Source organism: Triturus cristatus, chromosome 3_1 (assembly GCF_964204655.1).
Source record: "Triturus cristatus chromosome 3_1, aTriCri1.1, whole genome shotgun sequence".
In the NCBI taxonomy this organism is placed as follows: Eukaryota; Metazoa; Chordata; class Amphibia; order Caudata; family Salamandridae; genus Triturus; species Triturus cristatus.
Window position 1 is genome coordinate 44,614,414 of NC_140583.1, and position 12,815 is coordinate 44,627,228.

A 12,815-nucleotide genomic window follows, 5' to 3' on the forward strand; every position below is an offset into this window, starting at 1 on the left:
TTCCTCCCCGGCAGAAGCCACAGAATCAGACTACTTCCCTTCCTCTCCAAACCAAAGGAAATCAACTGCGGAGTACCCCAGGGATCATCACTCAGCCCAACCCTCTTCAACATTTACATGGCCCCCCTCGCTGCCAACGTCAGACAGCACGGCCTCAGCATAGTATCCTATGCCGACGGCACCTTGCTCATCCTCTCCGTCACCAAGGACCCCACCACCACCAGACTCAACTTCCAGGAAGGTATGCAGGATGTCACAACCTGGATGAGCATCAGCTGCCTTAAGCTCAACTCAGAGAAGACAGAAGTCCTCGTACTCGGAACCAGCCCATCAGGATGGAACAACACCTGGTGGCCCACCGCACTCGGCAGCCCTCCAACCCCCAGGGACCATGCCAGAAACCTCAGCATCGTACTCAACTCCTCCCTCTCCATGAACAAGCAGGTCAAAGCTGTTGCATCCAGCTGCTTCCACACACTCCGCATCCTCTGAAAAACCTTCAAATGGATCACACCGAGTCAAGGAAGATAGTCACCCACGCACTCATAACCAGCAGATTGAACTACAGAAACGGCCTCTATGCCGGCATCAACAAGTCTCTATTCCGCAAGCTCCAGACGATACAGAACACCACAGCCAGACTCATGCTCAGCATCCCCCAACATGAGCACATCAGCCAACACCTACAGAAGCTCCACTGGCTGTCCTCCCCATCCCCCAACACCTTGAGACCCTCACGGGTGAGTAGTGCACTTAAAACCCCCGGATTGATTGATTGATAGATTGATTGAATGCTTTTTGAATGACAATAGTGGACAAATCATTTCCACTTTACTTCAAAGCAGGCTCTAGCAGCAGTGGAAGTGCATTAAAAAAAGTAAGGGATCTGTGATGCTTTGTAGAATGGGAGCGGACAAGTAAACGTGGGTTGAGGTCAAAGGTGTCGCTAAGCAAACAAAATATGCTGTAATTTATTTCGGTCTTTCATCTTCAGGTATGTACATATAAAATAACGGTAAACAGACATAATATCGAAAAAAAGATATCGACTGGACAGAATATCGAGTTTTTAATATAGAATGGACAGAATATCGAATTGCCAAAATATAGTGGTGAAGAATATCGAAAATCAGGTAAGAAATATCGATTTAAATAATATAGAAGTAAGTAATATCGACAGTCATAATATAGTTGTTAAAAATATCGAATTTTTATATAGTGTTTTAAGTGTTAGTATATGTGTTAAAAGTATGTATTAATTTTGGAATGTATGTTTGAGTATTTTTAAAGTAATGAATTTTATGTTATTTAATTTTTGTGTAATTTAATTCCGTAGCGGGTTGTGGGTTTATAGGGGATTAGGGTGGGAAGTAATTTAATTACAGTACATGAAATAATAATTTTTTTAGGAATTATTAAGTATTTTTAATTTAATTTTGCGTTTTACTTCTGTAGCGGATTGTGGGTTTATAGGGGAATAGGGTGGGAAGTAATTTAATTGTTATTAGGTAATTATTAATTGGTGTTGGAAATTAATTGGTTGTTGATTAATTAATAATTGGTTAATAATTTGTATTAATTGGTAATTAATTTGTATTATTGTTTAAGTGATAATTATGTTAATTGTATTATTTTTTATTTGTAGTGGGTTGTGGGTTTATAGGGGAATATGGTGGGAAGTAATTTAATTGTAAATAATTAATTATTGAAATAATTTTTGTATATTGATAATTAATTTAGTATTAATTAATTATTAATTGGTATTATTTGTATTTATTAATTTTTGGTATTGATAAGTAATTGGTTGTTAATTAATTAATAATAGGTACTTAATTTTAAAAACAATTATTGGTATTTAGAATTAATTAATTATTAAATGTTGTGTGATTGGTAATTAATTTAAATACTTCTTTGGGGGTATTAATAATTAATTTATTTTAAATAAAATATTAAATTATTATTTTCCCTACTATTGCACTCAGTGGAGTGGGAATAGTAAATTTTACCCCTACACTATCCAACGCTTTCCCTACTATTGCACTCACTGGAGTGGGAATAATAATTTTTACCCCTACGCTATCCATCGCTTTCCCTACTGTTGCACTCTTTGGAGTGGGAATAGTAATTTTTACCCCTATGTTATCCAACGCTTTCCCTACAGTTGCACTCACTGGAGTGGGAATAGTAAATTTTACCCTCCTGCTATCCAACGCTTTCCCTACTGTTGCACTCTCTGGAGTGGGAATAGTAATGTTTACCCCTACGCTATCCAACGCTTTCCCTACTGTTGCACTCTTTGGAGTGGGAATAGTAATTTTTACCCCTACGGCATCTGACGTTTTCCCTACTGTTGCACTCACTGGAGTGGGAATAGTAAATTTTGCCCTCCCGCTATCCAACGCATTCCCTATTGTTGCACTCTCTGGAGTGGGAATAGTAATTTTTACCCCTACGCTATCCAATGCTTTCCCTACTGTTGCACTCTCTGGAGTGGGAATAGTAATTTTTACCCCTACTCTATCCATTGCTTTCCCTACTGTTGCACTCTTTGGAGTGGGAATAGTGATTTTTACCCCTACGCTATCCAATGCTTTCCCTATTATTGCACTCTCTGGAGTGGGAATAGTAATTTTTACCCTCCCGCTATCCAACGCTTTCCCTACTGCTGCACTCTCTGGAGTGGGAATAGTAATTTTTGCCATCCCGCTATCCAACGCTTTCCCTACTATTGCACTTACTGGAGTGGTAATAGTAAATTTTACCCGCCCGCTATCCTACGCGAAAAATATTGAATATTTTTAATTAATATAACGTTAATATATATGTATTACATTTTTTTTTTAACTTACATTAATTATTTATTAATTTTAAAGTTATTTAAGTATTTTTAAGTATGTTTTATTTAATTATATGTAATATTTCATTAATTTTACATTACTTTTAAGACATTTTAAAAATTCGATATTTTGACCAACTATATTTTTTACAACGATATTTTGGATTCTATATTTTTGTACTTACCTGTTTGGAGATAGGGATTCGATATTTTGACATTCTATATTTTTTCCTAGATATTTTTGTAGGTCGATATTCTCCTTCTCGATATTTTGTCAGTGATCCATAAAATAACACATAGCTTAGATGTAAAATAAATGCAAGTTAAGTTAATCATTGGGAAATACACTATCGTACTTTTTGAAACCTCTATTAGTTAATGCACTGCAGACGTCTGTATCTGTAACAAGAGAGCCACAGAATTGAATCCTGGTTGAAGGAGTGGAGAATAGTTCGGGCTAACACAGACCCCTGCAGCCCTTTAAAAAGCACACACTTCACAGCTCAGCTGGTAACTCCTGTCCAATACCACTCAAAAAGAATAAATCTGTGTCATCAGGATACGTCAAGTGATTTAGTTAATTTAAGCCAATATCAGCTTCGGAGCTCCCTTTCCATTTGCAAACTGACCCCTTCATTGTGCAGATTTACATTTCTTTCAGGTAAGTAGGCACCCGGGCTAGAAGGCTGCCCCTCGCTTTGTTTCACAGCACAGGAGACTCCCTGCCTTATGCTGCAGCTGAAGCATTTCAGCTCTCGGAATTAACCGTTCAGTGGCGGTTATCTTTTGACAGAAAGTTGAGGAACTGTTTTCCTTAAATTTAAAAAGTATGGGCATGTTGTGCCTCTCCAATACCACCCACTTCAACCACTGGTCTCAGGCAATGGCCCTTCTTGCCTATTTAAGAATGTCCATACAATGTTGAGGTAGATTTAGATTTCGAAACTCTAAGACCTCAGGGACCAGTTCAAGATTAAGAGATCTGGGGTTTGGGAGTCCTACTTCTCCCTGGTTTTGAGTTAGAAGGTTCTGCCTGTTGGGGAGTACCTGGCGTGGAACTACTGAGAGTTCTAGTAGTGTGGTGAACCATGTTTGGTGTGCTCATGTGAGAGCCACTAGGATGAGGGTGAGAGATATATGCCGAAGTTTGTGAATCACAAACAGAACAGTGGGAGAGCATCAAAAATTTAGGCAAATGTCCCTGACCAACTCATCCACAGTGATATGCCTTTGGACTGTGGGTTTCGGAACCTAGAGGTAAAGTTTGGGCATTTGGCATATTTTGCTGTGCCGAAAAAGGTCTATGTCTGGGTGACCCTATTGCTGGAAGAATAGGAGGCGGACTTGCGGGTAAAGCTACCACTCATGGACTTGTTGGTGTCTTCTGCTGAGGAGATCTGCAAAGTCGCTGTCCTCTCCCGGTAGGTACTCCGCTAAGCAGTGAATTTTGTGTCGGACAGCCTACTTCCAGATGTTTTGGGCTTGATGATATAGCTGAGAGGACCTGGTGGCCCCCAGGTTTTGCAGATAATGCATCGTAGTCAGTCATATTGTCTGTTCTGATGAGGATTACTTTGGCAATGAGGTGAGGGAAGGAATGCTTGGAGAGATAGATGAACTGCTAGAAGCTCTAGGTGATTGATATGGATATGTGTTTGACCGACAGTCCAGTGTCCCTGTACAGTTAATTCCTGTGAATGCGCCCCCCAAACCATGAGTGAGGCATCTGTTGTTATGGATCTCTACGTAACTAGGTCTAGGAAAGGCCAATCCTTTAGAACATTGTTGGTATTCCACTAATGCAGAGTGGCAAGCTTAATGACTCGCCAACACTAGATCTTCCAGTGGACCTTCCGCTTGAGCCTTTTGATGCACTAAGCATTCATGCAACTGACGCATATTGAGTCTGGCGTGAGATACTATGGCTGCGCATGATGCCAAGCAGCCAGCTACCCATAAGGGTGACAGTGTTGCTCCTTACAAATGTTGTTTGATTGATTGATTGATGCCATGGTGCCTAGGAGGCGCATATTTCTTCTCACTGTTTTTTGATGATAAGGGTGAAACTGTGAAACTGTAGAATGAGTGTTAGGAAGTATTAAATCCTTGCAGCATTTGGGTAAGCCATCCCGATGTGTCAGTTGAGGATGTATTTGAAAAGGTTGGAGGTGGACTTGATTGCATTGACTGTAAAACCTAGTTGGTAAAGTAGGTTTATGGGAGTTTAAGTGAGGTGAAAACACTAGTGATTGTTTGTGCCTTTGTTGAGCCAGTCGTCTGGTAAGTGAGCTGCTGCTCCCACTACATATATGGTTAGCAGTCTGGAGACTGTGCTGACCCCAAATAGAACCACCTTGAACTGAAAGGGCTGTCTGTTTAGCACAAATCTGAGGTATTGACAATGTGCTCGGTGAATTTGAATGTGGAAGTAGGTGTCCTTTAGGTCTAATGTGGCCATGAAGTCACCTTGTAGTAGCAGAATGACGTCTTAAAGACTGACTATGTAGAAGTGCGCTGACAGGATGGACCTGTTTAGGGATCTGAGGTCTAGGATTGGCCTAAGATACCCGTCCCTTTTGTGAATGAAGAAGTATAGTGAATAGACCCTTATGGATTGTGGAGGTAAAGGCACAAGTTATATTGCCCCCTTTTGTAGATGAGCTTGGACTTCCTCTTTGAGCAGCTGCTGATGGTCTGGAAGTGAGGAATAACCATGTTAGATAATATCCAACACCCACTAATTGGAGGTGATATACTGCCATGCAGGAAATAACTGTTGAAGTCTTTCCCAACAGGTGTGTTAAGATCGGGGGTAATGGTAGGTAAGTCAAGACTTGGTGGTGGAAGGTTTAGTAAAACCTCCTTTACCTCTGCCTCTGGATATTTTTCCCCTATATGAACCCTGTTGGAAAGTAGGATATTTCTGGCATAGTTACCCCCACCTTGTGCTTGGTGTCAGCGTGTTTTGACTTTAATATACTGGGATCCTGCTAATAAGGGCCCCAGTCTCTGTCCTCTCTGTCGTCAATTAACTGGTAAGTACTTTGTATGCTCCACAATTGGCATACAGGTGAAACGCTGTAAGTTCGTAGTATATGGTACTGAGTTACCTAGGGTATTGGTACACCAGGGTCTCCAATGGGCTGCAGCATATATTGTACCACCCATGCAGACTGTGTCTGCTGGTCTGCCACTGCAGCATGCATGACTTGGTGCATTCCAATTTCACTTAGAAATAAGGTTTCCCTTATATCCCGTTCACTAGACTTAAAACCTATGTCACCCATAAGGTAGGCCTTACAGCCCACAGGCAGTGCATGGTTCTAAGTGTGAGGGTGTCACTGCACAAGCAGAGACACCCCTACAAGCTGCAGAGTCCATTCTCTGGCTTTGTAAGTGCAGGGAAGCCATTTTAAGGTTTGTGGTGGATACTGTCCAATTTGAGATGTCCTACTACATAATGGCTTCATCGAACCCGGTCATGTTTGGTATTAAATATATTGGAATCATCAAATGAAACCGATTCCAGTGTTAGTTGCATGATACCATGTACTGGATGGTTCCTTGGAGGATCCCCCATGTCTACCTGTGTAGCCTTGAAAGGTCTGCGTGCAAGCTGATGCTGCCTCTAATCCCAGACACTATTCTGCCCACCTGCTGCTGAGCTTAACTCAGGCAGAGGAAGGCAGAACAAAGGATATCCTGCAGAGGAGAGGTGTAGCCACCTGTCCTTTAGAATTAGGAATCTTAGGCTAGGGTGGGGGTCCATCCGAGCGCCTCCACACTGATTTGAAGGGCACATTTGTTGCCCTCCTTGCATACAAATGTTTTGCCCAGTTCAGGAGCCCTTGGCTCCCACTCTGATACAAGACCCCCCCCCCCCCCGTCCAGCTCCTTCCCTGGGAGGTGCCATGAGCTCCTCTAGGTGGCCACTTGCTTCTTCCATCGTGACTCTTAGATGGGCAGAGAACGCTGGGAATATCTGACTGGTTAGGCTACCAGAGTAGTGTCCCTGACACCTCCTGATAGGTGGGTTACTGTAGAAGTAGGGTTACTTAAAGGCTCTCCTGAGGGTGGATCCTTAGGGCCAGATGCATCAAAGGGTTTTGCCCATTCTGTCTCTATGGGAAAATGTGTTCATGCATATGGCCCTTAGATTCATCCGGACTTTGTCTAAAATAACTGACTTACTTCCTGTGAAGATTTGTCTCTCTTCTGCTGTTGGGCAGCAAACTCTGCTGCTGGACCGAGCCAGAACCAAGAAAAAGAGTTCTTCTGGTAGGAAGACTCCTACTGCAACTTCTGCTCCATGCTCTTCCAACTTCTACGACTTCTGTGGCTGTGCATGCTCTTAAGTCTCCTCTGTCTTTGCCTGCATGAAAAAATAACAAGAAGGAATCTCCTTTAGAGTGAAGGAGTCACTCCCCTGCATCTGCAGGCACCTTGATGACAAAAAACGACTTGTGGATCGTGCTGTCCCACAGACACCTCCCGGCTCTGCAACATAGGTGGTGGTTTGGTGGCTCTCCAGAGGTTGAAACAGTCTTCTCTGCAACTTTGGAGACTGTAATCCTTCTCGAGCCAAATGGAACCGCATCCGTGTGCACTGTGTCTGTTACCAAGGCTTTTTGGCTTTCCTCACTGAAGATCATCAAGCTACAAGAATCCCCAGCCTTCAGCATCAGACAGTTTCAAGAGTGATGTGCTCCCTGCATCTCCAGCAACGGAGGGCATTCATCTTCTGTGTGCTGATGAGGTCTTCCTACGACTCCCTGTGCCTGCTACCAGAAGGTCCTCCTGGGGTCTCCATCGATTCCTGCTGGCTCTCCTGTTTGCTGAGATCTGGGCCTGACTTAACATAGCTGGGTGAGTCCAATGGACCTCGCTGGTCTGCAATTAAGCATTGTTTCCTGGAACATATGTGTTGTCTTTGCCAAGGCCACTGACCCTCCTGCATTCTTCAATCACCATGGGACAGCTCGTTGATGGCCCCTTTACTCCTGCATCATTGCCTGGGCTCCACAGCTGCATCTTCAAGACCTTCATACTACACAAAAGTACCTCCTACAAGGGCTGGCATTGTGCTCCTGATTCTCCTGGACACCTCCAGGTGATTTGGACTCTGTGCCCTCCCTTTGCAGGCATGTCTCAACCAGAATCTGGAGGACCTCGGCTGTCTGTAGCCACCAGACAGCAGAGGTCCTCCATTAACTTCAACGGGCAGTTTCAACACCACATTGCACCTATGCACCTGGGCTCCCTGGTGTAGATATCCTGGTTCTCTGGGTATCAAAGGGTGGGACTGTCCTATAACCTCTCTGATTGCAACACATGTCCTTGGGGTCCACTGGGAAGGGTCCTGAATCCGTAAAACTCCAACCGCGATTTCCTATGTTTTCCAATGGACACTGACCCGGCATATCACTTATGCACGCAGGCGCCTTCGTGATTCTAGCTACTTACCTCTAGTGGTTTCTTACTTCCCCTGGTCCACAGATTCTTGGATGGCTATCCTGTTTGGGTACTCACCTCACAAACCATTTTCTTAGTGTATGGTATGGCCCCCCCAAAGGGGTCCATGGGTTTTATATGCTTTACTTACCTGTTTTGAAGTATATTCTGTTGTGTATTGATATCTCCAGGTAGGAAATATACCAGGGTAGTTTTAGTGTTTGTATATATTAAATGCAAGGTATTTTTCCAACACTGGTGTGGTTCTTTCTTGTGTGTAAGAAAGACTGACTGAGTGGTATGGTACCCGTTTTACACCCTCCTGAATGAGCCTTAGCTGCTCTCCACAGCTACCCCTTGAGAGCTTTGGTTATCAGGTACCAATACAACAATCACTAAAGATTATCTGGACTTAGTGCAGAGTGCCTCAACAATAGGTAATCACCATATACTTAGCCAGCCTCCTACAAACCCCTATAGTAAACTCTTGTGGGTGATGTTTGGGTGTAGGTTTTATGATAGGAGGGAGATGTCAGGGGAGGTTGTCCTGGACCCTCCGCAATGGGATGAGCGGTGAAAGGAGCCATGTTGCGATGATCTTTGCAACACTCCATTGCTTTTGCTGTCTCATTATCTTTTTATATTTTCTAGATGATGCCTCTCATCAAAGGAGAGAGCTAATAAGTTATGTTGAACTTCAGCTTAAAGCCTGATACTCTTAGTCAGGCACATTTCCTAAGTAGCAGACTTCAATTAATGCCCCTAGCTGCTGTGTCAGCTGCATCCAGGGCACAGTGTATTCTTGTATTTGATATGAGTACCCTCTGAGGCAATCTGATATGCCCTTTTTTGTGTGCTTTAAGACGATGCTCCATCTCGTCCCACTGGGCCCTGTAAGGGACGGATGGAGTTTGCACTCCTCATATGGTTAGCAGAATGTGCAGCCACTCTCTTACTCTCAGTGTATATTTTCTTACTCTCTTTGTCTGGTGGGGGTGCATCACCAGATGTCTGAGACATTGCCCTTATATGGGCTGTGGCCACAACTAGAGAGGGCTTGTATTTTTTATCAACACAAGGAGTGATACCTCTAGCCCTAACGGGGTCATTGAAAATGTCTTGAATATGCCTGAGCATTTTCCTAAGCATTGGTAGATATTGTGCCGAACACTGATTGTAGGAGAGGGTTTCAAATAAAAAATTGGCCTCTACAGGCTCAAATTGTAGAGGTACTTTATGAAATGTAGCCGCCCTACTGATCAGGTTATGATACATTGATGTATCATCAGAGGGAGAAGGTCTGGGCGGATATAAATCCAGATCAGTATTATCAGGGAGATCTGTGTCATATAAATCATGGATTGTCTTGCGGTGAGAATTGAAGACTATTGAATTTAGTATTGGTCTCCGTGCCCCCATTTCCTGTGTAGGAGTCTAGTGAACCCTCAGATGACTCTGTAATACGGTAAACAGGCGAGAGTGGTGGTGATGTGGTGAGCACAGCAGTCTGTGATGGTGGTGAGCTGCTTTGCAGTGGGCTGGTATCCTTAGCCTCCTTTTTATTCTCCAGTGGAGGAAGTGGAATGTCTCCAAAGCCTTCTCAAAGACAGCTATCTTTTTGCAGGTTGTGCCCCTGAGCTACAGGGTCTGGTGAGGATATATCCATATCTGGGTGAATCACTGGGTGCTTTTGCCTTCAATCCAACTACTGGTGTAGTCTGTCAAGCACCAGTTTTGCTGTTTCCACTGAGTCTTTGGAAACTGAGAGTTTTCAGCTCCGAAGTAGGTTTAGCCAATGTTATTTTAGGTGCAGATGCTTTGGGCTCCCAAGCCGAGTTTCTCGGTGTTAAGATTGTCTCGAATCCGAGGTGGTGGGCTTGGGGTTGACGATCTGCTGTTTAGGCAATTTTGTAAGTGCCAAGCCAAGTTTGGACATGGTCAAAGCAGCCAGTCTGTGCCAACCATGCCCAAAAGCCAGTGGTTGCTCAACAACAATCTTGTTTTCTTGGTACTGAGGCAGTTGAGTTTTCGTCACCGTTTGATGTGGCCTGGGAGGAGGTGGCAGGGGTACAGTACTGATGGTTTGCCCTGAAGTGATGTTGTGCATTTCCATGTGAGACCCGGAGCTCTCATCAGGAGGAAGGGTGTCTTCGTTGCAGCCAATGGATGGACCTCTACCTCGAGCTCTGGGCCTTCCGAACCAAATAGGTCTGGTTTGTCATCAGCGCTGCGTGGATACATTTTGAGTCGTCGAGCCCTTAGATCCCTGAGAGTATTTTTAGAGCAGGATAGCTCCTCATGTTAGGGGGAGAGGAGCAAGTTACACACCTGATGTAGGTCAATGTGTGGAAACAGCATGGTGAGATTGGGCAAAAACAAAAAGGCGTCTGTTCCATCACCAAGTGGACATCTCTTGGACAGAACACTAAATTGAAATTTCCCCCCCAAAGGCCGAAGGCCCAACGGGGCTATGGCCAAATGGAATCTCTTGGACGAATTTGATGTCAACAGTATAACTAGGGAGATAGGGATCAAACTACAACCTAAAACAATACCGACAGTATCAGAGAAATGACCTATGACAATGTCAAACCAGGACACATCTGAACCAGGAAGCGGAAAAACATAATCTAACAATGGAATTGAGAACCATGCACATTGCAAGCAAGAGGAGGAGTCACTGTACTGCGCGACACGAAAGACTTCTTCAAAGAAAAATAGCTTGCACACATCCGAGCCCAACACTAGATGGCGGACTTATGCTAAGCATTTGTATCTACAGCCACACAAATACCTCAAACATAGGGTTTAGGCAATGGAAGGGACAATCTCAAGCTGGACAGCCTAAAACAAAGGGAGCCAACAAATAGGAAGCAAGTAAATGTGAGTCTCAAACTACAATGCCAAGAGTAAGGCATTGGCAGAATGTCTTGCCATGGAAACCTTTCAAATGTCACCAAGTTGCCATTAGCAAACCAGCCTCAGCCGGCAAATAGGGTAAAATTCTAGACCGGTGTTTTGTGCAATTTTGCCTACATTTCTGGGCATTTTTCATAATTTCCTTTGAGGATAATACTCAAAGTTCAGCAATAGACAATGTCAGCACATGGAAGGCAAGGAAAGAAGGAAACTACCCACTACTCAAAACTTTTTTTTTTAGCTGTTTCGCCCAGATGTGGTCCTAGGATACACTTATGCTATGAACAGGGAAGCCTGAGCTCTCACTTTTGCTGTGCCCTACATTTAAATCTTATACAATCAAAGTAACCAGCAGCATGTGGAACAGCATCAAGAAATAGACTTGAAGCTCTTTGTAGAGCACCTTGCCAATTAGAAAGCTATCTCTATAATGAGGAAAACAGGTCCCAGGAGTTTCTCTGCTTACAGAGTAGAAGGTGTCAGTCCTTGTCCCACCGCGATGCAAACAGTGACCAATGTACATTTATAAATCTGGCATACCGCCTTGTGTGTCACTTTGTGACAGTATTCAAGTAAGCTTTCATGGCCACTATTGTGGGGCTGACACTACAAGGCTTTCTCAAATATATGAGGTAATAGCTAAAACCTAGCCCTGGCATTATGACCAGGAGGGATTGTGTTTGTGTTTGTAGTGTCTGAAAAGACATACCCTCCCCCAGAGCCGATGTTCAAGTAGTCGGTCTCCATTTTGCGGTCAATGAACTGGACACAGGTCAGCGTGTTGAACTCCTGTAGTGCCGCCCGGATCAGAGCCTTGGAGCTATCGCCTGGGTGAGGGTGAGACAAAAGGGATTGAAAGCAGAATTAGGATGGAAGGAGGAAGACACTGCCACTGGTGGATCAACACCAGGACTTCCTTGAGGTCACAAAACACATACTTAGCAGCTGTACTGACAATCAGCATGGTCGTCAGTGCCAGATCGATTTATGGAAAAATCAGATAAATCTTGTGGAATGTATGACATTACAATGCAAACTATTACAACACAAACCTTTACATTGCATTGTAAAGGCATTGCGTTGTAATGCCTGCTTTGTAATGGATGTTTACCTCTCTGGGTGGTAGTTAGCCTGGCCTGCGATTTATTCCCCCAGTGATCTTCATAGTCATCAGGCATCTATACCACCCCATATTAGCCAATACTGTGGAGTTGTTCTCCATCTCCTGACACTGCAAAGACACCTTCACAAGCATTTGGAAGGAACCCAGGTGTTCCATCAAGAGCAATCAATAACCACTGTGTCGAGTAGACCCTCTGCCCCACTGAGCTTGCACTCTATGTGATGACCTCATCCAATCCCCACTGTTTGAAAGAGAACCCATACCTCTAGTAGTCTGCAGAGTGAATGAGGACCCTCTCCAATGGTGTAAAGGAGACGTCATATCTCTAACAACATGCAAGGTGAATGAAGACCTCCTCCAGTAGCCCATGCTATGAATTAAGACATCCCTATTCTATCAGACTGGCCTGTGCTTCAAGTACTTCTGCATGCTGTTGTGTGGGAGAAACCCTAGCCCCCATCAGCCTGTATTGTGAAGGAGACCCAC

General features: G+C 43.8%; 1 protein-coding gene across 1 annotated transcript in view; it reads right to left on the bottom strand.

Annotated features, from left to right (window-relative positions):
• Nucleotides 1–12,815, bottom strand: part of LOC146859663 (astacin-like metalloendopeptidase) — a 139,011-nt gene that overhangs the window by 69,681 nt on the left and 56,515 nt on the right. The window contains exon 6 of the mRNA XM_085646725.1: nucleotides 11,916–12,033. Within this exon, the coding sequence (XP_085502851.1) occupies nucleotides 11,916–12,033 (118 nt within the window). The remainder of the gene's footprint in view (nucleotides 1–11,915; nucleotides 12,034–12,815) is intronic.